Here is a 24911-nt window from a genome sequence, read left to right on the forward strand (position 1 = left end):
ACTCTATTACAGAAGCTGCCACCCACATAGTTTGGCATGGTCAAGCATTATTTCCATCTTTATTATTTTGCCCTACTTGAAGATGCTTCAGTCCCACTAGAATTGTGCGATGTGATCCTTCAGATCATCGATCTTTTTCTTCGTCGTGGTGGCCATGAGCTTCATCTCCATCATCTCTGCATGCACCTCCCTCAAGTATTCCTGAGTGTGACGGAGTCTTGCTTCTAGTATTTCTCCAATCTGATGTATGGCTTCCATGGCAACTTCACGAATAGAATCAAAGAATGTTGCTCATGGTACTCGAGAAATGAAAAAGTATTGACCCATAGTCTTTGGGCAAACTCCCTTCACACGGTGGAGGTGTACCTCCACATACCAAAGTTCAACTCCCTTCTCCATGAAAGGATAACCCGTGTAAACTGCATTTCCTTCAAGATGAATATGCTTCATCATGTCCTTCAGGATCTTCGGGTAATCCTGATCACTAGTCACGGTCATGATCATTTCCGGGCCCTTGAGAAAAGACTCGTAAAGGGTTTTCATCTACAGGTATAAGATAGAAGGGGTACTCAGGATATTGTATGTATTTCCTTGGGTGAAATGTGGTTATTTTTCGGGGAAAGGTTTGGAGTCAGCTTGTCCATGGGTTCAAGGTTTAAGTCTGGGTAACATAGTGAGAGAGGCACTCACAATCAACAAACAACTCATAACATTTCATATGAGATTCCAAACACCTCAACTTTTATTGCTCCATGAGCTATTACAATTTCCATTTCACAACTCAACTCAACATCCCCAATGAAAATAAAAGTGTGTTCCAACTTTATTACATGCTTTATTCCAATATCAAGATCTCAACTACTCTACTCAAGCTCTCCTCGGGTCTGAACATTCTCTGGCAAAATGTCCTACTCCTTTGCAGCATAAACAAATGACTTCAGACGAATCTAGGGGCTTCCTGGTGGTTATCTTGGCTCCTTGGGTTCTTGGCTTCCTTGCTAGGCATTTGCTAGCATAATGACCTAAATCCTTGCACCTGTAACAAGTGATTTGACTCAGGTCCTTTTCTGCAGAAATTGGGTTGTTCTAGGGATACATGCTCTTTCTCTTCCTCGACTTCTTCGTTCCGATCAATTCCTCTATCTCTTATCGATCAAACTCCACTTCTTCCGTCGGGAAGTTTCCCAGATACTCTTGGCTTTCCTTCGTGCAATACTGTGAAAAATGTCCTTCTTCTCCACATGAATAGCAAGCATTGGAGTAAAATCTGTTTAGGCTTTCTCCATCAGGGTCGTCAACATCTTCTTTCATCACCGGTTTTCTTAAACTTTCCCCGAGGGCTTATTTCACTGCTTCCTTCTGCTGCTTGGTAATTTCTTGTACCTTGGGATAAATATGACACTAGGCAGGGTAGTGTGTAATTCCTTCACACAAGAAACAAGTAACCTTCATGGTTGGACATTCTTCATCTTGGTGATTTCCTTCACAATGAGGGCATCCATCCTTGTGTTCTTCATGGGTATGTCCTATCTCACCACAAATCTTGCATGCACAAGGTTTCTTCATTTTATTGCCATAGGGCTTCTGAATAAGACGAGACCTCAGTAGAGTCATCTTGAATTCCTCCCAAGTTTTTGCTCCGTTACATCCTTGTATGGCCTGATGCATTTCCACCAGGTTGCAACACTTTTTGTAAAGTACCGAAGAGCGTGTTGAACCTCATACTTCCTTGCAACCAAATTGCTCCTGAAGTGATTCTCCATGTTTTGAATCCATAGCTCTGCCTCCAACTGAGTGATCGGTTCAGAGAATACAAGTCCATCTTCATTCATCATTTATTGGGTCCAAGGGTTTTGGGATGAGATAAGAGAGATAGAGAGAGATACACACAATACAAACAATATAGTTTTGAAAATGGTTTTTTTGCTGTAAAGAAAACACACACAAACACACACAAAATATGACAACTCACAAATCATCGCATCTAACGTGAGTACTCAACAAGGGTTTAGTCCTCTAAAGGTCATATAAATCATGGAATTCGTCAGTGTCTTCAAATTCTTCAATTCTTCGAAGGCTTCTACTATTGTAGCTTCAACTCTTCTAGTGTATGGTGAAGTCTGGTATCTTGTCCTTCTCAGAGTGGTCTCATCAGTTGATCCTCCGCGTGGTCAAAGGTAAAAGGGGTATTGTCTAACTATTTGAGATAAAAGAAAAGATTTGATAAAGCTCAGGAAAAAAAAGAGGTAAAGGATCTTTTTGAAAATTAAGTTTTAGAAAAATCCTTTCCTAAAGGCTTTCTAGTTTCTAAGGTCACGTCCTACAGTCAACATGTGCTCTGATACCATCTCTGTAGAAACCCGACCTCAAACGGCCAAGCCTCTGTGTATCCGTGCCATCCCTGGATCGGTATGCTGGCACACACAATACATCAATGTATATATCAAAGTGCAATCACATGTATAAATAACGTAAAACTGATATATACCTCATAAGTCTCAGCGGAAACAAACATAAGGGTGTGGAGTCCATCAACGCCAACGGCAAGTTGAGTGTAGACCGTAACCCTACAACGTAACTCTTACTCATCATAGAAAATTCCTGCAACATAAGATGTTGCAGCCCTGTAGGTCAGTACATTGAATGTACTGGCAAGTCACATCATAAGAATAATGAACCTATTTGTACATGCAATTTGGCTGGTGGAAAGCTCTAAGTTTAGTTTTTGCATAAAGCTAGTTTTTCCCTAGAATAAAAGATATTATTCTACCACTATTGTATAGCATAGGATGAGTTGGTAAACCCAACTCAATCCATTCCCAAAGTTTCATTTAAAACCCAACTGTTTAATTAAGAGTGATGAGATCTTGTAGCATTTCCACTCTCTGTAGCGACCCGACCTCAAACGGCCAAGCCTCTGTGTATCCGTGCCATCCCTGGATCGGTATGCTGGCACACACAGTACATCAATGTATATATCAAAGTGCAATCACATGTATAAATAACGTAAAACTGATATATACCTCATAAGTCTCAGCGGAAACAAACATAAGGGTGTGGAATCCATCAACGCCAACGACAAGTTGAGTGTAGACCATAACCCTACAACGTAACTCCTACTCGTCGTAGAAAAATCTTGCAACATAAGATGTTGTAGCCCTGTAGGTCAGTACATTGAATGTACTGGCAAGTCACATCATAAGAATAATGAACCTATTTGTACATGCAATTTGGCTGGTGGAAAGCTCTAAGTTTAGTTTTTTGCATAAAGCTAGTTTTCCCTAGAATAAAAGATATTATTCTACCACTACTGTATAGCATAGGATGAGTTGGTAAACCCAACTCAATCCATTCACAAAGTTTCATTTAAAACCCAACTGTTTAATTAAGAGTGATGAGATCTCCCAGCATTTCCACTCTCTGTAGCGACACGACCTCAAATGGCCAAGCCTCTGTGTATCCATGCCATCCCTGGATCGGTATGCTGGCACACACAGTACATCAATGTATATATGAAAGTGTAATCACATGTATAAATAACGTAAAACTGATATATATACCTCATAAGTCTCAGCAGAAACAAACATACGGGAGTGGAGTCCATCAACACCAACGGCAAGTTAAGTGTAGACCGTAACCCTACAATGTAACTCTTACTCATCGTAGAAAATTCCTGCAACATAAGACGTTGCAGCCCTGTAGGTCAGTACATTGAATGTACTGGCAAGTCACATCATAAGAATAATGAACCTATTTGTACATGCAATTTGGCTGGTGGAAAGCTCTAAGTTTAGTTTTTTGCATAAAGCTAGTTTTTTCCTAGAATAAAAGATATTATTCTACCACTATTGTATAGCACAGGATGAGTTGGTAAACCCAACTCAATCCATTCCCAAAGTTTCATTTAAAACCCAACTGTTTAATTAAGAGTGATGAGATCTCCCAGCATTTCCACTACTAGATGCTCAAGTTGTCCGTAACCAGGGACACGGCTAATCGATTAGGTTTTAACACTCTGCAGAGGTTTGCGCACTTTTCCCCACAAGACTCGATCGCCTCCCTTGAAATTCTCGCACTGCCTAGTGTTTGAGAACAGGATGTCCGAAACATAGTCTTTCGAAAGTATTTCCCCTTAATCCATGGATAGGCCGGCACACCTACTCATTCTACATCTGCTAGCCCCTCCCGGAAGGGGTCACACTAACTACTCAACTAAGCCAGAACCCATATTGGCTTGTGGTTGCACACGTAAGCTTCTAGACATGAGAATACGATTGATCTCTTTGAGCCTGGGCGGACGGACCACTAGTGGTGCACCACCATGGATTTCCCATGCATGCTCCCACTGTACTTCGCCACCATTCAAACCAAACCTCCGCCCAGGTAGTTCATTAAGTTATCTTGGTCCTACTTACTACTTTGTCACTCATCTCTCACAATGAACACTTCCCAATCCACGTCTACATTGGCGAGGCAAAATTAAACTTAAGCGGTGGTGACAAAGGTATATGGTTCAAACCTACCTCAATGAACTACTAGGTAAAAACATAGCCAACCTGCATAAATTTTCCTACCATGCATTCCTACTATAATGGACTAAGTGCAGATAAAAAACATAGGTAATTAAAAGTATGGTCAAATGTGAACTTGCCTTGATACTGATAGTTGAATTGTAGAGATCGATAGTACTCGGCTTCGCACTCTGGACAGTCTATCGTCAAAGTAAAAATAGCATACATAGGCAATCATTCCAGAGAGCAATAACATGCAACACAAAGGACTCGGAAAACCAAATGGAAACCCAACACACATAACTTGCATGCAAATAATTCTAGGTGCCAACAATAAGTGACATAAGGTTCAAAACCGTGATGTGATCTATCGTCCATACTTGCATAGTAATAAAACTATCATGGACAGATCCTAGGTGTGTGAAAATATGTGATAATGGTCCAAGTGGTAGGGTTTGGCTACGGTGACATGGTGCAAAAAGAATCACATCAATTGGAGCTACGGTTTAGGAGATATGGCCAGTTGAAGTTTGAATTCAAACCTGAATAAATTCAAATTTGAAATTGGCCAAAAGTTTTCAAAGCTGGTTCTCTGGATAAAGCTATTCGAGACGAACAGTTTGCCGCTGGTTTCGTCGAATTTGGACTTACGGTTAAAAAGTTGTGGCTATTCTAAGTTTAGGGACTAATCTGCTAATTATAGGGACTAAACAGTGAAGAAAACTATGGCAAACAGGTCCCTGACACGTGGCAAATTCCTACTGGTGCATACCCATTCGTTGCGGAGCTTAACCGGTGAATGGTCGACATATAAGAAAAACGGGCTACCGCGGCTAAACTAAGTGAACCGACCGGTTTAAAAATAAAACCGGTGATTTTTTTCGTGTAACGGTTCACAAAAAAACCTAAACTTAGAAAAGAACGAGGAGGCCGGGCGGCTCATAGAGGGCAACTGCAGCGGCGCCGGCGTTGGCCAGGACCTCGGTGTCGATGGGGCGACGGTTTCGGCGGGCTTCGACAGTGGCGAAGTGGACGGAGGGGTGCGGCATGGCGCGAGCGTCGCGGTGGTGGTGGCGGGGATCCTCAGGGCGTCCGGATGGGCGGCGCGAGGACGACGGGGCTCCGTGCTCCGGCGGGGCTATCCGTCGGTGGGGCGGCGGCTGCGGCAGTCCTCGGCGGCAGGGAAGGCGACGGGGAGATGCGGCGCGACGCGACGCGCTCGGTGGTGGTGGCGGGGTTCCTCGGGGCGTCGGAGTCGAGAGGGGCAAAGGCGGCAGAGCACCTGTGCTTCGGGCGCTCCGCGCGAGGTCGGTGTCGATCGAGGCGTTGTTCCGGCTCGAACTAAGACAAAGCAAGATGTCAAGGAGATGCGCGAGGAGTAGGGGAGTCAGAAAATTACCAAGAATAAGACGAACTATTTCTCAAGTTCAACTAAATTCCATAAAAATTCATAAAAGTCAAACAGTGCTACTGTTGCTTTTAAAATCAATAAAAATCATTTTTAAAATAGCAAAATGATTTCAAACTTATTTTCTTCTAATTTTCCATTGAAGGGAATCATTTTACCCTTATTTATATTTATTTATTTTTAGGAGAAAAATAATTTGAATTAAAACTAAATAATTTCCAAGAGGATTTGAAACTTGGAAATTCAAATAACTTCAAAGTGACTTCAAAGTATTCCTTTGAAACTTACAACTCTCTTTCTTAGAATTTGAAGAAGTCATTTCATCTTCCCCCATGAACTCATTGAGTTGCTTAAAGTTTCTAAATTTGAAATTTTTCAAATGGAATTCAAATTATTTTCAACCCCCTTTTTTATTTCTTCAAATGGAAGAAGTCATATTATCTTCACTCTAGGGTCTTGTGATGAGATGACTTTGAATTCATGGAGATCAAGAAAAATGCAAGATGAAAGTTTTGGGAAAGTCCTTTTATTTCCTCTCATTCAACTTTCAAAAGAAAATCAATTTCCACTCAATTTCACAACATCATTCACACAACAATCAAACAAACAGTCATAATTAATTATTTAATATAACATTCCAAAATTTAGAATTTTGGGATGTTACACAAAGGGAGAGAGGGGCACGCAGCCAGAACAACTCCTTCCAGCAGTTCGATCAGTCTGGTAGATGTAAATGTCGTTGTTGTGGTTCCCGGGCTATTTCAGCTACCCTGAACCAGGAGTGCCGCCACCATGGGGATTCCCTCCACACTTCCAGCAAGGGCCCTTCCTCCCAACAAATAAATCAGTGGATGGCCAAAGGTAACTTCCAGCAGATCCCGCTTCAATATAGCAATTCTAGGCAGCCTCCTCTTCTTGTTGCACCTTTACAAGTTCAGCAACAGCACCTTCAAGTTGAGCAGAGTGGGGCTCTCCAGTGTCTCACATGCAAACTCAACCTGTGCAGCAAGCAAATACTCAGGGTCAGCAGCAGACAACAAACTAAACTACAAAGCAGAAAGCTCTTTAAAGCAAAATAAATAAATCCCATTATTGGTTCTGAAGCAGTAGAGGAATTGACAGTACAAAGGATGTAAAATTTCAGGGAAATTGTCCAGACACACAAACATGGTAAATGTCTTCCAGACTGTAACCAAGCGCCTCCTAATTTGGCAAACAAATTAATGAACTCCGGGATAGTACAAATAAATCTTGAAAAGAACCAAAGCTATATAAGCAACTACAGAGCATTCTTCGGGTATTGGTAACTCGGCCCCTATGCCTAGAATCCAAGATTAGCTGCACATGTATAGGGTCGACATCAAGAATCCAATCAACCATACATGAATACATCTGTTAATTATATCTATTTTATCACTAAAGTATGAAGGCATGCATCTAGCAAATTTGGTCAGACCACATAAGAAATGTAAAAACACAACATCTCTCAGTTTGTACAGATCGATGTTATATTTAGGTGGGTTGCCATGTTTCTAACAGAATTTAGATTCAACCAAAGGAGGTGCATGATAACTACATTTAATCAAATTATCAAATTCAGTTGTACTTTCTCAAATATGAAGTGGCACGTGATGACTTGCAGACTTTGCACATTTGGAGTCATATGTCTCTTCCCTTGTGTACACAGCTCGTCACAAGTAGTAGCGTTGTCAACTGCTTTCCAGGCCCCCAGGAACAGCAGGTTCTCCTCCATGAGCGCATAACCTGCTTGCGTGAGTCTCAAAACCACAAATCAACCAGAATTGAAGAGGTGGTTAGTCTGACTCTGAATGAAAATATCAATTTCCCAGTGTTGGCTTAATTATATGAGTGTGGGGTGCAGCAGTAGCCGACACATAGAGGGACGATCGCGTGGCAGCTGAGACTGGATGCGTCTGTCCCCACCGGGCTGGCCACGCCACCGTCGAGCCCCGGAGGAGACTTGGTCGACCTTCCTAAACCGGAGCTCCGATTGGCCGCACCCGCCACTGTCGAGCCCCGAAGGACACCCGGTCGACCTGCCTAAATCGGAGCTCGGATGGGCCACACCCGTGGCAATTAGCCATGGCTGCCGGCACCGCTCGCTGGACCCCAAGGTAGGAGATGTGCAATGGAAAATCGGGCGAGACGTGGCCGCGTGCGGGCGGCGCATGTGGTTAGCGGCCCGGCGAGGGGAGCTTGGGGCATTTCCATTTGGGGACGATGGGAGAGGGGGGTGAAGAGGGCAAGCCTGAGTAGGAGACGTGCTTGGGGCAGAGCGGCACCCGGCGGCGGCGACCAGGCGGTCTGAAATTGGAGATCATGTGTGTGGATAGGCGAGGGCATGTGATGAACAGGGAAGAAATCGAAGCGGTAGGCTGACTTACAGATAGTAATGATGCGGACTGTGGGTTGATTCTTAAAAAGTATAGGGACCTTTGTGTAAAAAGGATGCGACGGTGAACCCATACTTTATTATTTGTATATATATATATATATATACACATATATATATATATAGTATATACTAGCACATATGCCCGTGCGTTGCAACGAGAGAAACAAAATTAATATATTTCTTTTTTTCAATTTTGTTGTTGTTATACATAAGCATAATGTCCCATAGTGAATTCACTACGAAGAACACGCTAGTTGTCCCGTCAAACAAAATACACAATACCGTAGAATCCAGCATGATAATAAAGTCTAAAAGAAATGTATACCAATCATTAATCATGGAAAGAGCATTAGCGTCTCATACTCTGTTAAAAAAAAGAGCCTTAGGGTTAATGGTATGTCTGACTGTTACAGTCCAGCAGCACTAAAGATGACTTGTTTAAATTAAAGCCATCTCAAATTCCCCAAATCCTTGCCCACAAATCTTTCTGCATTTATCAAAGCTCCACACAAAAAATCTCAACATTTTTGGGCACTTTCTAGAACCTAGTCCTAGTTACCCATTTGAATTAAATTCAAATATGTTTGAATTTAAACCTTGCAGTCATGTCCACTTCACTTTTATCGATCTAAACCTGTTGTATCCAAATTCATTTGATTTATCCAGCCTACCTACACATTTTACTTAGAGATTTGGGAAGTGACTAAAGATATTCCACAAGATAAAAGCCAGGCCCACATGATTTTTCTTCTAGCTTCTTTCAGGATTTAGGCCAAACATCTCTGTGGCTGACTGCAGGAGAGGTGGGGAATGGACTGTGCACGCACAGCATATTACATCTGATCAGGCCAACAGCGAACTCAAGGTTCTAGCTCAATTCCTCAGTTCTGTCTATCTCAAGGTTGGATCCTTGGATAAACGAGCTCTTAGAATGAACCACTCAGTGGAATTTTCAGTCAGGAAATCCCATCAGCTTATGAATTTTGGAGGATGTACTGAGCTCATTTATCGGTGTATTTGGGACTGCTCGTCACCAAAAAAAGGAAAAAAAATTGCCTGGATGCTCATCAGAAATCATATCAAAGTCAGAGAGCTCCTTAAAAAGCAAGGACTCGATGACAATGATACCTGCCCCTTTGGATGCAACGACCAAGAAACGTCTGCACATTTAACTCTGAAGTGCATCAGGATGAACCATATATGGGGCCTTATGGGCATAAGGCTAGATGATGTGAAAGAATCGGCTGGCATTTTTAACACGGGTGACAAGCTTCTCTGTGAGACAAAAACAGCGAACCATATACTCTCTGGTCCATTTGGCTTGCAAGGAATCGAAAGGTCTCTGATGACACTAATATACCTCCAGTCATGAAACAATGTGTGAATTTGGTCAAAATATGGGCGCACAGGGCAGGAAAAGATGAAAGCCTCTCTATTAATTTGGCAAAACTGAACTCCCCCTCTCTCCCTAATGCATCAATCACTCCGGATGCACTCGCTGTGCTCTGGTTTGTAAAACTCTCATTCACAAGCGTTAAGCGTGTGCGCTTCTAGATGTAATAATCTAAAGGTAGGGGCCCTGATTTGCTCAACAAAACAAAAGAAGTAAGGTCGAATTGACGACCCCAACAACTGCAGCTCCCAGATCATACCGCTAAAAAATCTAATACCAGTGGCTCTTTAGTTAGACAAAACCAATTTCCAGGAGGGGGCAGTGAGAGAACCAACCTGGAGAGGATCTGGGTGTCGAGATCCCTGCGGATGTTGAAGGTCGATCCGTAGATGGCCTCGGTCCCAAACTTCTTCTTATCCCAGAACTTGGCCTCCTACATGCGGGCGCACCAAAAAAAGAAAAAAAAACTCCGATTCAGCACGTGCTAGGGTTTGGGGGAATGAACGGGGGCGGATCAAGGAGGGTTTACCTTGATGGTGGCCTGGACGGGGTGCGCTAGCGTGAGGTCGCCATGGACGCTGTCGTTGACGCCAAAGTGGAGGACGTCGTGGGTCTCGCCGAGCTCCTTCTTCGTCATCAAACCGCCGCCGCTCGCCATCGCCGCTACTGAGCCTTTTTTCCTCTCTCTGTTCTCTCTGTTGTCTTGGGGTCGTGTGCCGCTATGCTCAACGCCATCAGGGGGGAGGCGCTCGATCCCCGCGTGCCCGACCGACCCTGCCGCCTGGCGAACCACCACCAGACCGCCGCCTACCGGTCCCTCGCCCCTTCTGCCCCGAGGTCGCCTCCCATGGAGCCGTCGTCACTCCTGATGTGCTTCAGCCGGCGGCACTCCAAGACCGCCTCCAGGGCCAGGATCCGCTGGACGCCCTCTGCCCCGAGGTCGCCTCCAATGGATGCGCCGTCATCTTCCCTCGCAGACGCGCCGCTGCTCTCTGCTCCTCTCGTGCTCCGACCACCACAAGCTGCCGCCCCTGGCGGTCGTCCGCATGCCGTCTCAGCCTGCCGCTACCACCGCTTGCTACCTAGATCGCCAACCTCCTCGCATATCTCCTCTGCCTACGCAGCACCCGAGCCAAATTAGTACCACCTTGTTTATATTACGATTTTGTCCATACAAATTATAAAAGCGTATTATAACATGAGAAAAAAGCGTATTGTGACGGTGAACCCACGGAGTCAATCCGTGCTTTATTATTAGGGATAGATATAGCAAAAAGGCCCGTGCATTGCAACGGGTAAAAATAAAAAAATGTGTCCACCTTTACCTGCTAAAACCACGATAGCACTGCTATAGATGATTAATTTTCCACTATATAAATAGAGTGGAACAAAAGTTGTTGAGTAATTAATCTAGAAGATATGTCATTTTATTCACTGTTCAGCAAATATGATGCAACAAAAGCTAAGAATTATGTGGCTGATAAATCACATCTTGTAGAATATACATGACCATTGATGTGGATATAAATATTAAGGGGAAGCATAACTACTTGGCTTTTTTCACAGGTTTAATAGGATTTTTATTCCATAGTAACACGGTTATAATTTAGAGGTAAGATTTTCTCTTACATGAAGGTCCTAGATCCAACCACATAGTCATGCTATGATACGACTATATCCTGCTAGGCGGTCTGCAACCTTTGTTCCATGGACTCACAAATCCCACAATCTCCCTTCAAGGCATCTGGAACAGAACAGGTGATGTACTCCCCATGACCCCACCCTTTGGTCATGTGATTCACGAATCAAGTTTGATTAGTCGACTGGACGCATGAAGCACCGATTTAATCTCCAAATGGGCTCATGAATCCCACTCTCTCCCTCAAATATGTGTGTGTCTAGATTTAATCGGAGAGCCCCCACTCGTTGCATCATTGCCCACCTCAGTCTCTCCCGTGTCTCATGAATCCCATCATAATTAGCTAAAAGTGTGTTATATCGACTAGAGGGGGTGAATAGGCGATTTTTACAAATTCGTCACTGAGGAATTTCAGGGTGAGGAAATTCCTAAGCAAAGAACTACTTAGCAGCGGAATAAGTACTCAGATGCACGCATAACAGAGTAGTAGCACAGTCATCATGATGAAATGAAAACAAGCACAGAGTACAAGTAGCGTAAACACAAGATAAGCAGGCTGAAGACAAACTGATTGAAGAAATAGGATTGAGGAAATTGAGAAAGTCTTCAGTCAAAGTCTTCAAACAGTAATGATCAAGTACTTCTACACAAAAATGAGGAAATGAAAGAGTTGAGGAAATAGAACCAGTAGCTTGGTGAAGACGATGATTTGGTAGACCAGTTCCAACTGATGTGACAGCCGTATGTCTGGTTGGAGCGGCTAGGTATTTAAACCTGAGGACACACAGTACTCATTGTATTCTCCTTGAGCTAAGGTCACACAGACCTCGCCTGATCACTCGTGGTAAGTCTTTAGGTGACTTCCAAACCTTCACAGACTCGGTCACTCGGCGATCCACAATTTCCTATTGGATGCTCTAGACCATGACGCCTAACCGTCTGGAGGATGCACAGTCCTCAAAGGTAACAAGCGTCAGTTCCACACAAGGACAATCTCTTCAATGATGCTCAATCACTTTGGGTTTGTAGGTGTTTGGGTTTGGGTTTTCCTCACTTGATGATTTTCGCTCAAAGCCCTCGGAGGATGGGATGCTCTCAATGACAAGTGTCAGTTTCTCGCGGAGCAGCCAACCAGCTAGTGGTTGTAGGGACAGCTATTTATAGCCTAGGGAGCAGCCCGACATGATAAGACATAAATGCCCTTCAATGATATGACCCTTAGGTGGGTAGATATTTTGGGACAGCTGGCGCATAGCACAGCAACGGTCGGAAATTTCACTGTAAAATTCCTTAGGGCTATCATGTTCCTCACTTGTAGGCAATTCGCACTAGCGAATTCCTAACTCCTTAGTCAGAACAAATTCTTCAGAGACCAGAAGATTTTCGTCTCTGTCATTGAAGAAATTGACTGAACTGTATGAGATTTCCAATCGCTTCACTCGAAAGGATTGGTAGGTGTAGGATTTTCAGATGAGCATCACTTGGAAACTTTTCCTTAGTTTTATCTCGGTCCCCTTTAATAGTATGGTGTTTCCTATGACTCAAGAAAGAGAAAATGAAACTACGAAAACAAAGTCTTCACGCTTCATATTCCTCGCATGAATATCAAGTCTTCAGGGTCACACCAATTTCTTCACTTTCAAAGTCTTCAGTTGAAGACATTCATTTTTAAGGGTCGACTTTCTCTGTAAAAATCAAACTCCTCATAGACTTATAGACCCGTGTACACTCACAAACACATTAGTCCCTTAACCTATAAGTCTTCAATACACCAAAATCACTAAGGGGCACTAGATCCACTTACAATCTCCCCCTTTTTGGTGATTGATGACAATATAGGTTAAGTTTTCAACGGGGATAAACATATGAAGTGTAAATACTGATATTGAGGAATTTGATTGCAATATATAGAAGAACTCCCCCTGAAGATGTGCATATGTGAGGAATTTGCCTTGAATAGCAATTGCACATTGTAGAGTAGAATCATGGAGACCTCCCCCTATATCTTGTAATTCATACACGCATTTAACATATGATATGAAGAATTTGAAGTGCATGATGAAATATGGTGACTGATGTAATTCAACATGTGTGCATTAACATATATGAGGGAATAGCATGCAGAAAAACATAGCAAAAGTATCAGACCACCATCAGGCTTACGTTTACAACTCGATCCAACAAATGCTTCAGAATAACGAGAGTTGTAACTTAGCAAAAAAATGCCCATATATAGAGACCCGCTTGATGACTAACTCAAATTTCTCCCCCTTTGTCATCGAGTGACCAAAAGGTACGAAAAATGAGGACTAACGCCCCTAAAGAATATCATCATGAAGTCGATGGAGGAGCGCCAGTGTTGTTGGGGTCGCCCGTTGATGTAGGGCCTGCAGCAGTGTTGTACAAGTCTTCATGTTCATCAGTCTCGCGCGATGAAGAATATGAGTTGGCCACCAAGTGAGGAACTTTGACCTTCTTGAATTTCTTCGAAGATGGATGAGACCAGTCAAAGTCCTGCTTGAAGCCCATCTGCTTGAGATCTTCTTCGCCATAGAGGTGAGACAGTACAGCCCAGGTGCGATCAAACACTTCATGCAAATAGTAATGGTTCTTCTTCATAGTGTTTTGCGTGATTGTCATGTTCTGAAGAATTGAACCAAACTATCGCTTGACCCATTTGTGGTTGCGATCAACCTTCTGATGAAGACTAGGGAGAAGCTCACAATCAGTCATCACCCTTGGAGTAGTGGCTTGAGGAAATTGCTTTGAAGCATTTGTGGCAGTGTCATGAGTGGTTGAGTCATCATTAGTGGAGTAGGATGCAGCTTTGCGAAACTGTCCATCCAATGGACGAGTACCTTCATCAATTACAGCAGCCTTGCCCTTCTCATTAGTTGAGGAAATAGTCCGTTTGAGGACTTCAATTGGGGGCAAATAGCTAAGATGATGTTGACAATCAGCCTTGTAATGAATTGAAGACCTTGATCTGATGAATCTCATGATCCAGGGAGCGTAATGCTTCAATTCAAACGGTGATAGAGCGACATTAGCCAAAGTCCTGATGAAGAAATCGTGGTAGTTGATAGGAATAACATGTATGATGTTGAAAAGCAGATTCTTCATGATGCCAACAACTTCTTCATCATCAGAGTTCTGGCCCTTGATTGGACTGAGGGTTTTGGTCAATATCTTGTATATTGTCCTTGGCACATAGAGCAGTTCCTTGACAAGGAATTTGGTTCTCGGAGCTTGGCCTGGCTTCAAAGGCTTCATCAGCACTTGCAGCAGATGATTTGAAAGCTCAGGTTCATCATAGAGGCGCCTTGCACCTTCAGTGGGAGGACTGAATGGGACGATGTGAAGCAATTCAGAGGCCGGAGCTTTGTAGTGAGTATTTTCAGTCATCCAGTCCAACACCCATGAATTGACGTCTTCAACATTGCCAATGATGTGCAATGTGGCATAGAACTGAAGAATGAATTCTTCATTCCAGTCGCAGATGTCAGTGCAGAGGTTGAGTAGCCGAGCGTCATGAAGAACACTGAGGCCTGGGGTGAAGCAGGGCAGTGACTCCATATCCACATGAGGAATTTGCTCATGGTCAAAGATCTTGTCTTTATCAAACAGCAGTGAGGAATAGAAGTTCATTTGACTTGCTTTCCAGAAGCGCTTATGTCTAAGTCTTGCAGAGTCATAAGGATTGTAATCCGTGAAGAATATGTGCTCAGCAAAGAAGTCATCAGCCTTGAACTTCTGCTTCTTGGAGTGAGGATTTTGAGGCTTGGGCTGAAGATTAACTGTTGAAGTCGTCACAACCTCTTGAATCAAAGTCTCTGGAGCCACAGGCTGAGAAATTTCAGTGGCAGTCTCTTCAGCAGCCTTGGCCTCCATCTCTACACCAACATTTTCATCAGCGCTAGTGGCTGGAACTTCTTCAGGAATAGTGAGGAGAGATGCTTGGTGTTCTTCAGAGCCCGTGTGAATTTCTTTAGTCTGAACAGGGGACCGAGGAATCTATTGCAAAGGGGTGAACAGTGGTGAATTGGGGTGATGACTTTCCCAGTAGTCATCATTCAGAATTGGAGTGGTACACCCAATGTCCACATCTTCATCTTCCTCATCTATTTCTTCAACGTCGGCCTCTTCAGCTGTGAACTGAGGCATGGGCGATGATACCAATGGAGTTGAAGGGATGTTATCCACTTCAATTTCTTCATTCAACTACTTTGTTGAAGCAGCAGAAGGATCTTCTTCATCTGATTCATTGGGAATCACATATTCCTCAGCAAAGGGAACAATCTCCTTTGATGGCATGCTTGATAGAGGAACAACATCTATAGGATTTTCATAGGAGCTCGTCAAAGTCTTCACTTTCTTCGGAGCTGAAGACTCTGAGGAGGCATATGCTTTCCTTTTCTTCACAGTTGCTCGCTTCGCAGCCTTCACTTTCTTCGCTTCTGATGCAGAAGGAAGGTTGATGCTTGTTGTTGGTGCCGGAGGAGCGGAGGAAATTGGTTCAGTTTCTTCAAACACAACTGATGCAGTTGTCCTAGCTTGGTAGTCTCTTCAGGCGTTGTAGAAGATGCTTCAACAGGCATGGCTTGTTCTTCAGGCGCAACACTAGAGGTTGCCCTGGCAGATTCTTGAGCGGCTGGAATGTCTTCATCAGCCCTGGTGCTTTCATTTTCTTAGCAGCCTGATTTTCATCAGCGGTGCTGGCATGTTCTTCAGTAGGCTGAGCAGATGCTTCAGCCTGAGGAATTTCATGTTGCATTGGGGCTGCAACATTTGAGGTGAATCCCTTCGCCATGTTGACGAATCTGACCTTGGCTCCCAGCCAATCTGCATGGTATACGTCAAATTCATCACTGAGTGCTTTGATCTCAGCTTGCATGGTCACAAGTTCATCAGTTGTCATTTTGACAACGTTCTTCTTCAGAAGATGCTCCTTCTTGTACTGAGCCTACTTTAGCTTCCTGGCCTTCTCAAACTTCCATTTTTCTTCGCCTATGAAAGCTATGAACATGTGATTCTGGCCAGGTCTGATTTTAAATCAGGCATAGGAGTGTTGGTGTCCTTGTGCCAGAGATCAATGAAGTCTAGGATAAACTTGGGATCCAATAGAAGATGCACATTTGTGCCTTTGGCTCTAGCGACCCATTGTTGTCTGTCTCTGATGATTTCTTCTAATTCCTCATCATCAGCTTCATCTTCACTAGACGGCACATGGAAGGCAACCTGCTTCTTGTGAGGACTTGGCCTTTTGCCTCATCCAGCAGTGTCCTTTGTCTTCAGCAAAGTTGGGCCTGTTGAGGACTACGGAGGAGCTGAAGAACTTGCATATGCTCCTGAAGCAATTGAGATACCGGTTGTCCTTTGGCACAAGGCGAGGTGCGCAGGTGCCGAGGACTTTGCAGCAGCAGCCGAAGATTTTGTAGCAGAGGGGACTGGAGCTGCTTGAGGAATATGCCGTGAGGGATTTGATGAGCTTGGCCGTGAGGGCATTACAGCTAAGGAACTAGGCTTGTGCGCATGCTTCTTGGGCATAGCCTTCTTGGGCTTGCTAGCAGAGGCCTCAGCAGCGGCAGCAGGAGAATCTTCATTGAATTTCTTCACTGCTTCCTTGGCCAACTTGGCTTGCCACTTGGCCCATTCATCTGGATAGTCCTCACCGCGCTTGAGGCAAGTGGGATCAGCGATTTGGCCAGGCACCAAAGGAGGTCTTGGGCAAGGAGGGTGTAAAGTGAATTTCTTCATGTACTTAGGAGTGACATATCTGTACTCCCTCCATTCCCGTGCCCATCTCCTCTCTATCCTCTATATGCACACCTTGCACTGATTCTTGTTCTCCTTGCCATGTTTGGCTTCATCAAGAGTGCAATATTTCTGAGAAGTTTTTCAAAAATAACAAGTTTGAGGAATTTGACCAGCAGTGTCTTGAGGAATTTCACTAAGCGGTCTTTGACTTAGGTTCCAGAGTAGTATAGATTGAAAATCCACACAATTGAGGAATCTCGAAGAAAAACATTGCTTAGAGAAATAGATCAAGAACAGGTGCATGTGAGGTGTTTAACGAGTGGGAAGTTGAAGAATAAACATCTGAAAGGATCGATATGGTTGACTAGAGGGGGGGGTGAATAGGCAACTACCAATTTTTAGCTTGTCTTTACCAAATTAAACTTTGCATCAAAGTAGGTTGTCTAGATGTGTAGCTAGGTGAACAACCTATATGATGTAACAACAACAAGCACACAAGCAAGCAAGGGAACAAACACTAAAGAGCTTGCACAAGTGACGTAAGATATAACCAAGAGTGGATCCGGTGAAGACGAGGATGTGTTACCGAAGTTCCTTCCTTTTGAAGGGAAGTACGTCTCCGTTGGAGCGGTGTGGAGGCACAATGCTCCCCAAGAAGCCACTAGGGCCACCGTATTCTCCTCACGCCCTCACACAATGCGAGATGCCGTGATTCCACTATTGGTGCCCTTGAAGGCGGCGACCGAACCTTTACAAACAAGGTTGGGGCAAACTCCACAACTTAATTGGAGGCTCCCAACAAGACCACGAAGCTTCACCACAATGGAATATGGCTCCGAGGTGACCTCAACCGTCTAGGGTGCTCAAACACCCAAGAGTAACAAGATCCACTAAGGATGAGTGGGGGAATCAAAAATCTCTCGGTGGAAGTGTAGATCGGGGCCTTCTCAACCACTCCTGAGCAAATCAACAAGTTTGGTTGGCTAGGGAGTGAGATCGGGCGAAAATGGAGCTTGGAGCAATAATGGAGCTTTAATGGTGGAAGAGGTAGGTCAAAGGGGGGAAGAAGACACCCTTTTATAGTGGGGGGGAACAATCCAACCGTTACCCCCCATTCAGCCCCGCAGAGAGCGGTAGTACGGCAGGGCAGGGCGGTACTACCGCTCCCCCTCAGCGGTACTGCCGCGCTGGAAGAGAAGGGGCTGGGGCTGGGACCCAGAGCGGTACTACCGCGGAGGCAGGGCGGTACTACCGCTCACAAGCAGCACTACCGCAACTACTACCGCAGCTAGTACCGTAAAACCTGACACGAGAAAATGCGCACTCGAGTCGAGGCGGTACGAGCATGGAGCTACAACGGTACTGCGGCTGAGGCCAACCAGCGATACTACCGCTCCGAGGAGCGGTACTACCGCTTACTGAGCTTCAGCCGTACTACCGCTATACTGCAGCTAGTGCCGTAAAACCCGACACGAGAAAAATGCGCACTCGAGTCGAGGCGGTAGGAGCACGGAGCCGCAGCGGTACTACAGCTGAGGCCATAAAGCGGTACTACCGCTCCGAGGAGCGGTACTGCCGCTTAGTGAGCCTTAGCGGTACTACCGCTGTGGCCCGCGGTACTACCGCTGGGTCCAGGAAAAGACACAAAAAGGGAAGAAAAGAGAAGCTCTAGAGAGACGGAAAGAAACGGTGGGTGTGAGAAGAACGTGTACGTGTTGATTCCACCCAAACCATACCGAAGCAGATCCCCTCTTGATAGTACGGTGACTACTACGAAACTTAGTCCACCAACAAAGTCACGAAAGAAGCTACACCGTCTTGAGTAGAGCGCCAAAGGGAAATAATCGTTTCGTGCCGAAAGATGAATATCTGAAAGAACTCAAAGCACCCGATTAGTCCGCAAATGCATTGTCATCAATCACCAAAACACCGTAGGGATAAATATGCCCTTACAATCTCCCTCTTTTTGGTGGATTGATGACAATACGGGATTTGCATAGAAAAGAGTAATGACATAGAATGCAAGAGAACCCATGCCTCTAAAAAATAGACAGGCTCCCCCTAGATGTTGTGCACACTCGATAAGTGCTTTGGACTGCACGGCACACATACTAGGATCACGGCTCCCCCTATATTTTAGAGACCAACAACCTAAGCAAGATATATGAAAACAACATATATGATAGGATAAGCATGCAAGCTATAAGATACCGAGGTGCATAACACATAGGTAAGATAACAAAGGTAGCATATGTCTTACACCATATGTCTGGAACTTAGGTCTCACAAGCACAAAACCAAACAAAACCAACAACGAGAAAGCAAACGAATGACACAAAGACACACTCGCAAACACAAATCCCTAAACTCTCTCCCCCTTTGGCATCGAGACACCAAAAAGGGCAGAGAGGGACACTACGACTCCAGTTGATGGGCGAGGAAGGTCCTGAACATCACATCTCTGCATCTTCATCGTGGGTTGAAAAGTGCTCGGCATCGGAGTCGGTCCAGTGACAGTTCTGATGAATCCAGTCCTCCTCTTCAGTGATCTGTCCCTCAGACCCACTGACAACTATGGCTCCCAACTGACGCATGATCTCCTTGTGGCGCGTCCTGGCATTCTTCTCCGCCACATGAGTCATGTACTGACCATGGGACTCCATGCAGAAGAGCTTCTTCATCTTGCGCTTGAGCTTCTGGGCCCAAGATGGTTCTGCACTGGAGTGGCTAATGTCCTCATCGTGGGCATCAGGAGCAGCCTCACCCTCAGTTCCCATGGCAGCAGCAGCAGCAGACGGGCCCCCCGTGGCAGCAGTAGCAGAAGGACCCCCTGTGTGAGGCGCTGACCAGTTGTCCTTCTTCCTCAGGCGCTTGATCTCATGTGACACCAACTCTCCAGTTTCTAGCAGCACTCTGGGATAAGTCTGTGCCCAGGCCCTCTCAATGAGCCTCATGATGAAGGGACCATAGATAGGACACTTGCGCTCAGACACGGCAGATACAAGTTCATACCACATGGCATGAGAGATATCCAGGCTTTCTCCAATGTTTGCTTCCTTCTCATGCTGACAGAAAAGGAGCATGTCCACGAGGTAGGAGTGAACCTGATCCAGATTCCCAATGCGAGGGAAGAGAGTCTCACGGAATATGCGATGAAGAATGTCCAGATACGGACACAGCTCGTAGGTCTTCTTCTCAGTGACAGGGTGAACCTTCACAGTGCAGTAGGGTCAAAGAGCTTGCTTGTGGGTGGAAGTAACATGGCGATGAGGACGGAAACCGACAGGAGTCTCAAGCCCGTTATCCACCACATCAAGTAACTCCATGAACGTCCCCCACTTGACAGAAAGCCGCTTGCCATTGGTCATCCAAGTCAGAGTCCTGTCGCTATCTGTTCCAAGATGGATGGTGGCAAAGAATTGAGCCAACAAATCCGCATCGTAATCCTTGTTGAACTGCATGATCCTGAGAATGTTCAGCTGAGTGCACATCTGAAAGGCTTCTCCAAAGTACTCTGGATCCTTCTCCATAGCATCGGTGTCAATGGAGCGAACATCAACATAGATATTCTTCTTGGCCTTGATCACATCAAAGTAGATGGCAAACTGAAAACGGTTCCAGAACGGACGGTTGACCAAAGTGGGTTCTTGGTCCACCGTATAGGGGTTGCGGCGATGCTTCTCCCAAAACTCCTTGCTGGTCATCTCAGTCACAGCCTTCCCTTTTGGCTTGTTGGCGGCTCGCTTCGATTGCTGAGGAGGTGGAGGAACAGTTGCAGAAGCACTTGTTGGAGGCGGTTGGGTGCTCGAGGAACCACCGGCAGGCTCTGAGGTCCGGTAGCGCTTGGAGGTGGCACGCCCGGGGTTGATGCAGCGACCTTGTTGCTCGGAAATGTCATCACCTAGAGCCAAACACAAAAGGAGGCAAAAAAACCAGAAGAAACGAGCATAAGCCAACAAACACAACAAAAAGATCAAGGGAAGGTAGGAAAATGATGGAAATTGGCATGCAGCGGCAGTACCGTGATCAGCCCGCGGTAGTACCGCCCTAAACGGTAGTACTGCCCCAAAGGGAGCGGTAGTACCGCCCTAGGCACAGCGGTAGTACCGCTCCAAAGGGAGCGGTAGTACGGCTTGAGGCGGATACACAGCAGTTTCAAAGCGCGAGGCGGTGAAACAGTGGTTTCCTACTACCGTGGACAGATCCGGCACTACCGGCCTACCAAATTCAAAAATATTCCTACCAAACATCAATCTAGATGATCTAGTTGACTTCTCCAACCAACTCAAGCCTAGATTTAGCCAAAAATCTAGAGATGCAACCACCATTGCCCCTAAGCACAAGATCTAAAAGAAAGACCAAAAGAGAGAAGGAATGTGGGCAATACCGGCATCCATGGCAAGAGGACGAGGTGGGGATTGACTCCACCGAAGGAAATGGAGAGGAACGCCCCGGAGGAGGAGATCCACCGGAGCCCTTCCGCGGCGGAACGGTGCTGGAGAGAGAGAGAGAGAGGCACGAGGAGGCGAGCGAATGGGTATGGGGGAGAAGAAACCTCCCCCTGCCCCGATAAAAAAAAACCTTGGCCCCGCCCCGCAGCGGTAGTACCGCGCTGGGGAGCGGTAGTACCGCTCATAGGCGGTAGTTCCGCACTGGTGTGGCGATAGTACCGCTTACACGGTAGTACCGTCCATCACCAGCAGTAGTACCGCTTATCAGCGGTAGTACCGCTCGCCAACAGCGGCAGTACCTCCCAGCACACCGCGGCAACTAGACTACATGGCTTAGCTCTAAAAAAACAGAAAACCCGCAACAAAAAGCAAAAGAACACATCAGCAAGAGGCCAAGAAACCTCTCTTCAAGAGAGGGTGGTGGCCGAAGCCACCTATGTTTGAGTCAAGAGGTATGGCGCCGCGAAGATTTTAACCTTGGGCCCATGACCAAAACTCGTCTTTTGAGCACACGTGCCATCAGCAATGGCTAAAGTGAAAGACTTGATCAATTTATGCATAATGGGGGGAGGGAGAGTTCATCGAGAGAACAACACTCCCCCTATGTCCATGCCTACACCTAAACTAGACAACAAATTGAGCGTGGTAGGGTGTGCATGGGTTCAAGCAACATTGCTCGAATCAATGATATTTAGCTCATGCCTTAACTCGCGAAATCTTGCTTCATCCAAGGGTTTCGTGAAAATATCTGCAAGGTTGTCATGAGTGTTGACATAGTTGAGCTCGATCTCTCCTCGCCTAATGTGATCCCGGATGAAGTGATACCGAATCTCAATATGCTTCCTCTTGAAGTGTTGCACCGGGTTGAGAGAAATCTTGATGGCACTTTCATTGTCACACCAAAGAGGCACTTTGTCACAAGTGACACCGTAATCCTTTAAAGTTTGCCTCATCCATAAGAGTTGTGCACAACAACTACCGGCCGCAACATACTCCGCTTCGGTGGACGAGAGAGACACACAACTTTGCTTTTTGGAAGACCAACTTACCAACGAGCAACCAAGGAATTGACATCCTCCGGAAGTGGACTTCCTATCCACTTTGTCTCCCGCCCAATCGGAATCCGAGTACCCTACAATCTTGAAGTTTGATCCTCTTGGGTACCATAAGCCAAAGTTTGGGGTATGAGCCAAATATCGAAAGATTCGTTTGACGGCCACATAGTGAATTTCCTTAGGTGCGGCTTGAAACCGTGCACAAATTCCCACACTCAACATGATGTCCGGTCTAGATGCACAAAGGTAAAGCAAGGATCCAATCATGGAGCGGTATACCTTTTGATCCACCACTTTACCATTGGGATCTAGATCAAGTTGGAACTTGGTGGGCATTGGGGTGGGAGCCGGCTTGACGTCACTTAGCTTGAATCTCTTGAGCATGTCTTGAGTGTATTTGGATTGATTGATGAAGGTTCCTTCTCTTCTTTGCTTCACTTCAAACCCTAGAAAGAACTTCAACTCCCCCATGGAGGACATCTCGAACTTTGAGGTCATGAGAGCGGCAAATTCCTCATTGAAAGCTTTGTTAGGAGAACCAAAGATAATATCATCAACATATAATTGGCACACAAACAACTCCCCTTTGACCTTCTTAGTAAAAAGAGTGGGGTCGATTATCCCAACTTCAAACCCACGGTCTTGTAACAACTCGGTAAGGTGGTCATACCACGCACGTGGGGCTTGTTTAAGGCCATAGAGTGCCTTATCGAGTTGATACACATGATCGGGAAAGTAGGGATCCTCGAACCCGGGGGGTTGCTTGACGTACACCAATTCATTAATGGGACCATTAAGAAAAGCACTCTTCACATCCATTTGATGTAACTTAAAGTTATGATGAGAAGCATATGCAATCAACATGCGAATGGATTCAAGACGAGCAACGGGAGCAAAGGTTTCACCGTAGTCGATACCCTCGACTTGGGAGTAGCCTTGTGCTACCAAACGAGCCTTGTTGCGAATGATAATCCCATGGGCATCTTGCTTGTTCTTGAATATCCACTTGGTTCCAATGACATTGTGGTTCCCCGTTGGCCTTGGCACCAGTCTCCACACTTTGTTGCGCTCGAAGTTGTTGAGTTCTTCATGCATGGCATTGAGCCAATCCGGATCTTCGAGCGCCTCATAGACCTTGTGAGGTTCCACACAAGAGACAAACGCGTGATGCTCACAATAATTTGCTAATTGTCTATGAGTGCTTACCCCTTTCTTAAGCTTCCAAGCACGTTCGTCATGAGATGATCCTTGGTGGAGAGCTTGGAAGCAACTTTGGCAGCACGACGCTCTAATTCCTCCTCGTTGGTGAGTTGAGGAGCGGTTACTTGATCATCTTGAGCGTCGTCATGAACTTGTTCTTGGTCTTGAACTTGCTCGAGGGAGAGAACTTGACCTTGGGCATCACTTGGTGTGTCACCACCGTCTTGAGTATGATCTTGCCCTAGGTCTTGTTCATGAGGTTGAGGGCCTTCACTTTGTTCTTCGGAAGTGTGTGGGCCTTGGGTTGGTGATGGCTCCACTTGAGTGGAGCATTGTCCTTCTCCTTCGGCCACAAGGGGTTCCTCAATGGGTAGGATGAAACCGACACCCATTCTTCTTATGGCTTGAGGAGGAATTTCATCACCTACATCACAAGTGCCACTTTGCTCCACTTGGGAGCCGTTATTCTCATCAAACTCCACGTTACACGTCTCCTCAATAAGTCCCGTGGATTTATTGAGGACACGGTAAGCATGAGAGTTTGTAGCATAACCAACAAATATGCCCTCATAAGCTCTAGCCTCAAATTTAGACAACCGAACACCTTTCTTGAGAATGAAACACTTACACCCGAATACCCGGAAGTACTTGAGGTTGGGCTTGTTACTGGTGAGTATCTCATAAGGAGTCTTGTTCAAACCCTTGCGAAGGTAGAGCCAATTTGATGCATGACACGCGGTGTTGATGGCTTCGGCCCAAAAGTTGTACGGAGACTTGAACTCCGCCATCATGGTCCTTGCCGCATCCATCAACGTCCGGTTCTTCCTCTCCGCAACACCATTTTGTTGAGGGGTGTATGGTGCGGAATATTGATGCTTGATTCCCTCATCACTAAGAAACTCATCCAAGGTGTAGTTCTTGAACTCGGTGCCGTTGTCACTTCTTATTGTCAAGATCTTTGCATTGTGTTGACGTTGTGCTTCATTGGCAAAGTCAATGACGGTTTGTTGGGTCTCGCTCTTCCTCTTGAAGAAATACACCCACGTGTACCTTGAGTAGTCATCCACAATCACCAAGCAAT

General features: G+C 45.5%; 1 protein-coding gene across 1 annotated transcript; it reads right to left on the minus strand.

The window, feature by feature from the left end:
* Positions 1 to 6474: 6474 nt before the first annotated feature.
* LOC125529187 (cyclin-B1-2-like) lies at positions 6475 to 10386 on the minus strand. The gene is made up of 4 exons (XM_087536714.1): positions 10258 to 10386; positions 10064 to 10161; positions 7526 to 7697; positions 6475 to 6917 (listed from the first exon to the last, which is right to left on the minus strand). The coding sequence occupies exons 1-4, from the start codon at positions 10384 to 10386 to the stop codon at positions 6846 to 6848; spliced, it is 471 nt and encodes a 156-aa protein (XP_087392840.1). The 3' UTR covers positions 6475 to 6845.
* Positions 10387 to 24911: the final 14525 nt, after the last annotated feature.

This window comes from Triticum urartu, chromosome 7A (genome assembly GCF_056163025.1).
Source record: "Triticum urartu cultivar PI428250 chromosome 7A, HENAU_Tu73, whole genome shotgun sequence".
NCBI lineage: Eukaryota > Viridiplantae > Streptophyta > Magnoliopsida > Poales > Poaceae > Triticum > Triticum urartu.

Coding starts and splice junctions, on each gene's coding strand:
- LOC125529187 (XM_087536714.1), bottom strand. CDS start 10,386: ATGGCGAGCGGCGGCGGTTTGATGACGAAGAAGGAGCTCGGCGAGACC. Junction 10,162..10,257: donor CCGTCCAGGCCACCATCAAG/GTAAACCCTCCT, acceptor GCCCGCATGTAG/GAGGCCAAGTTCTGGGATAA. Junction 6,918..7,525: donor GCCACTTCATATTTGAGAAA/GTACAACTGAAT, acceptor CTTGCTGCACAG/GTTGAGTTTGCATGTGAGAC.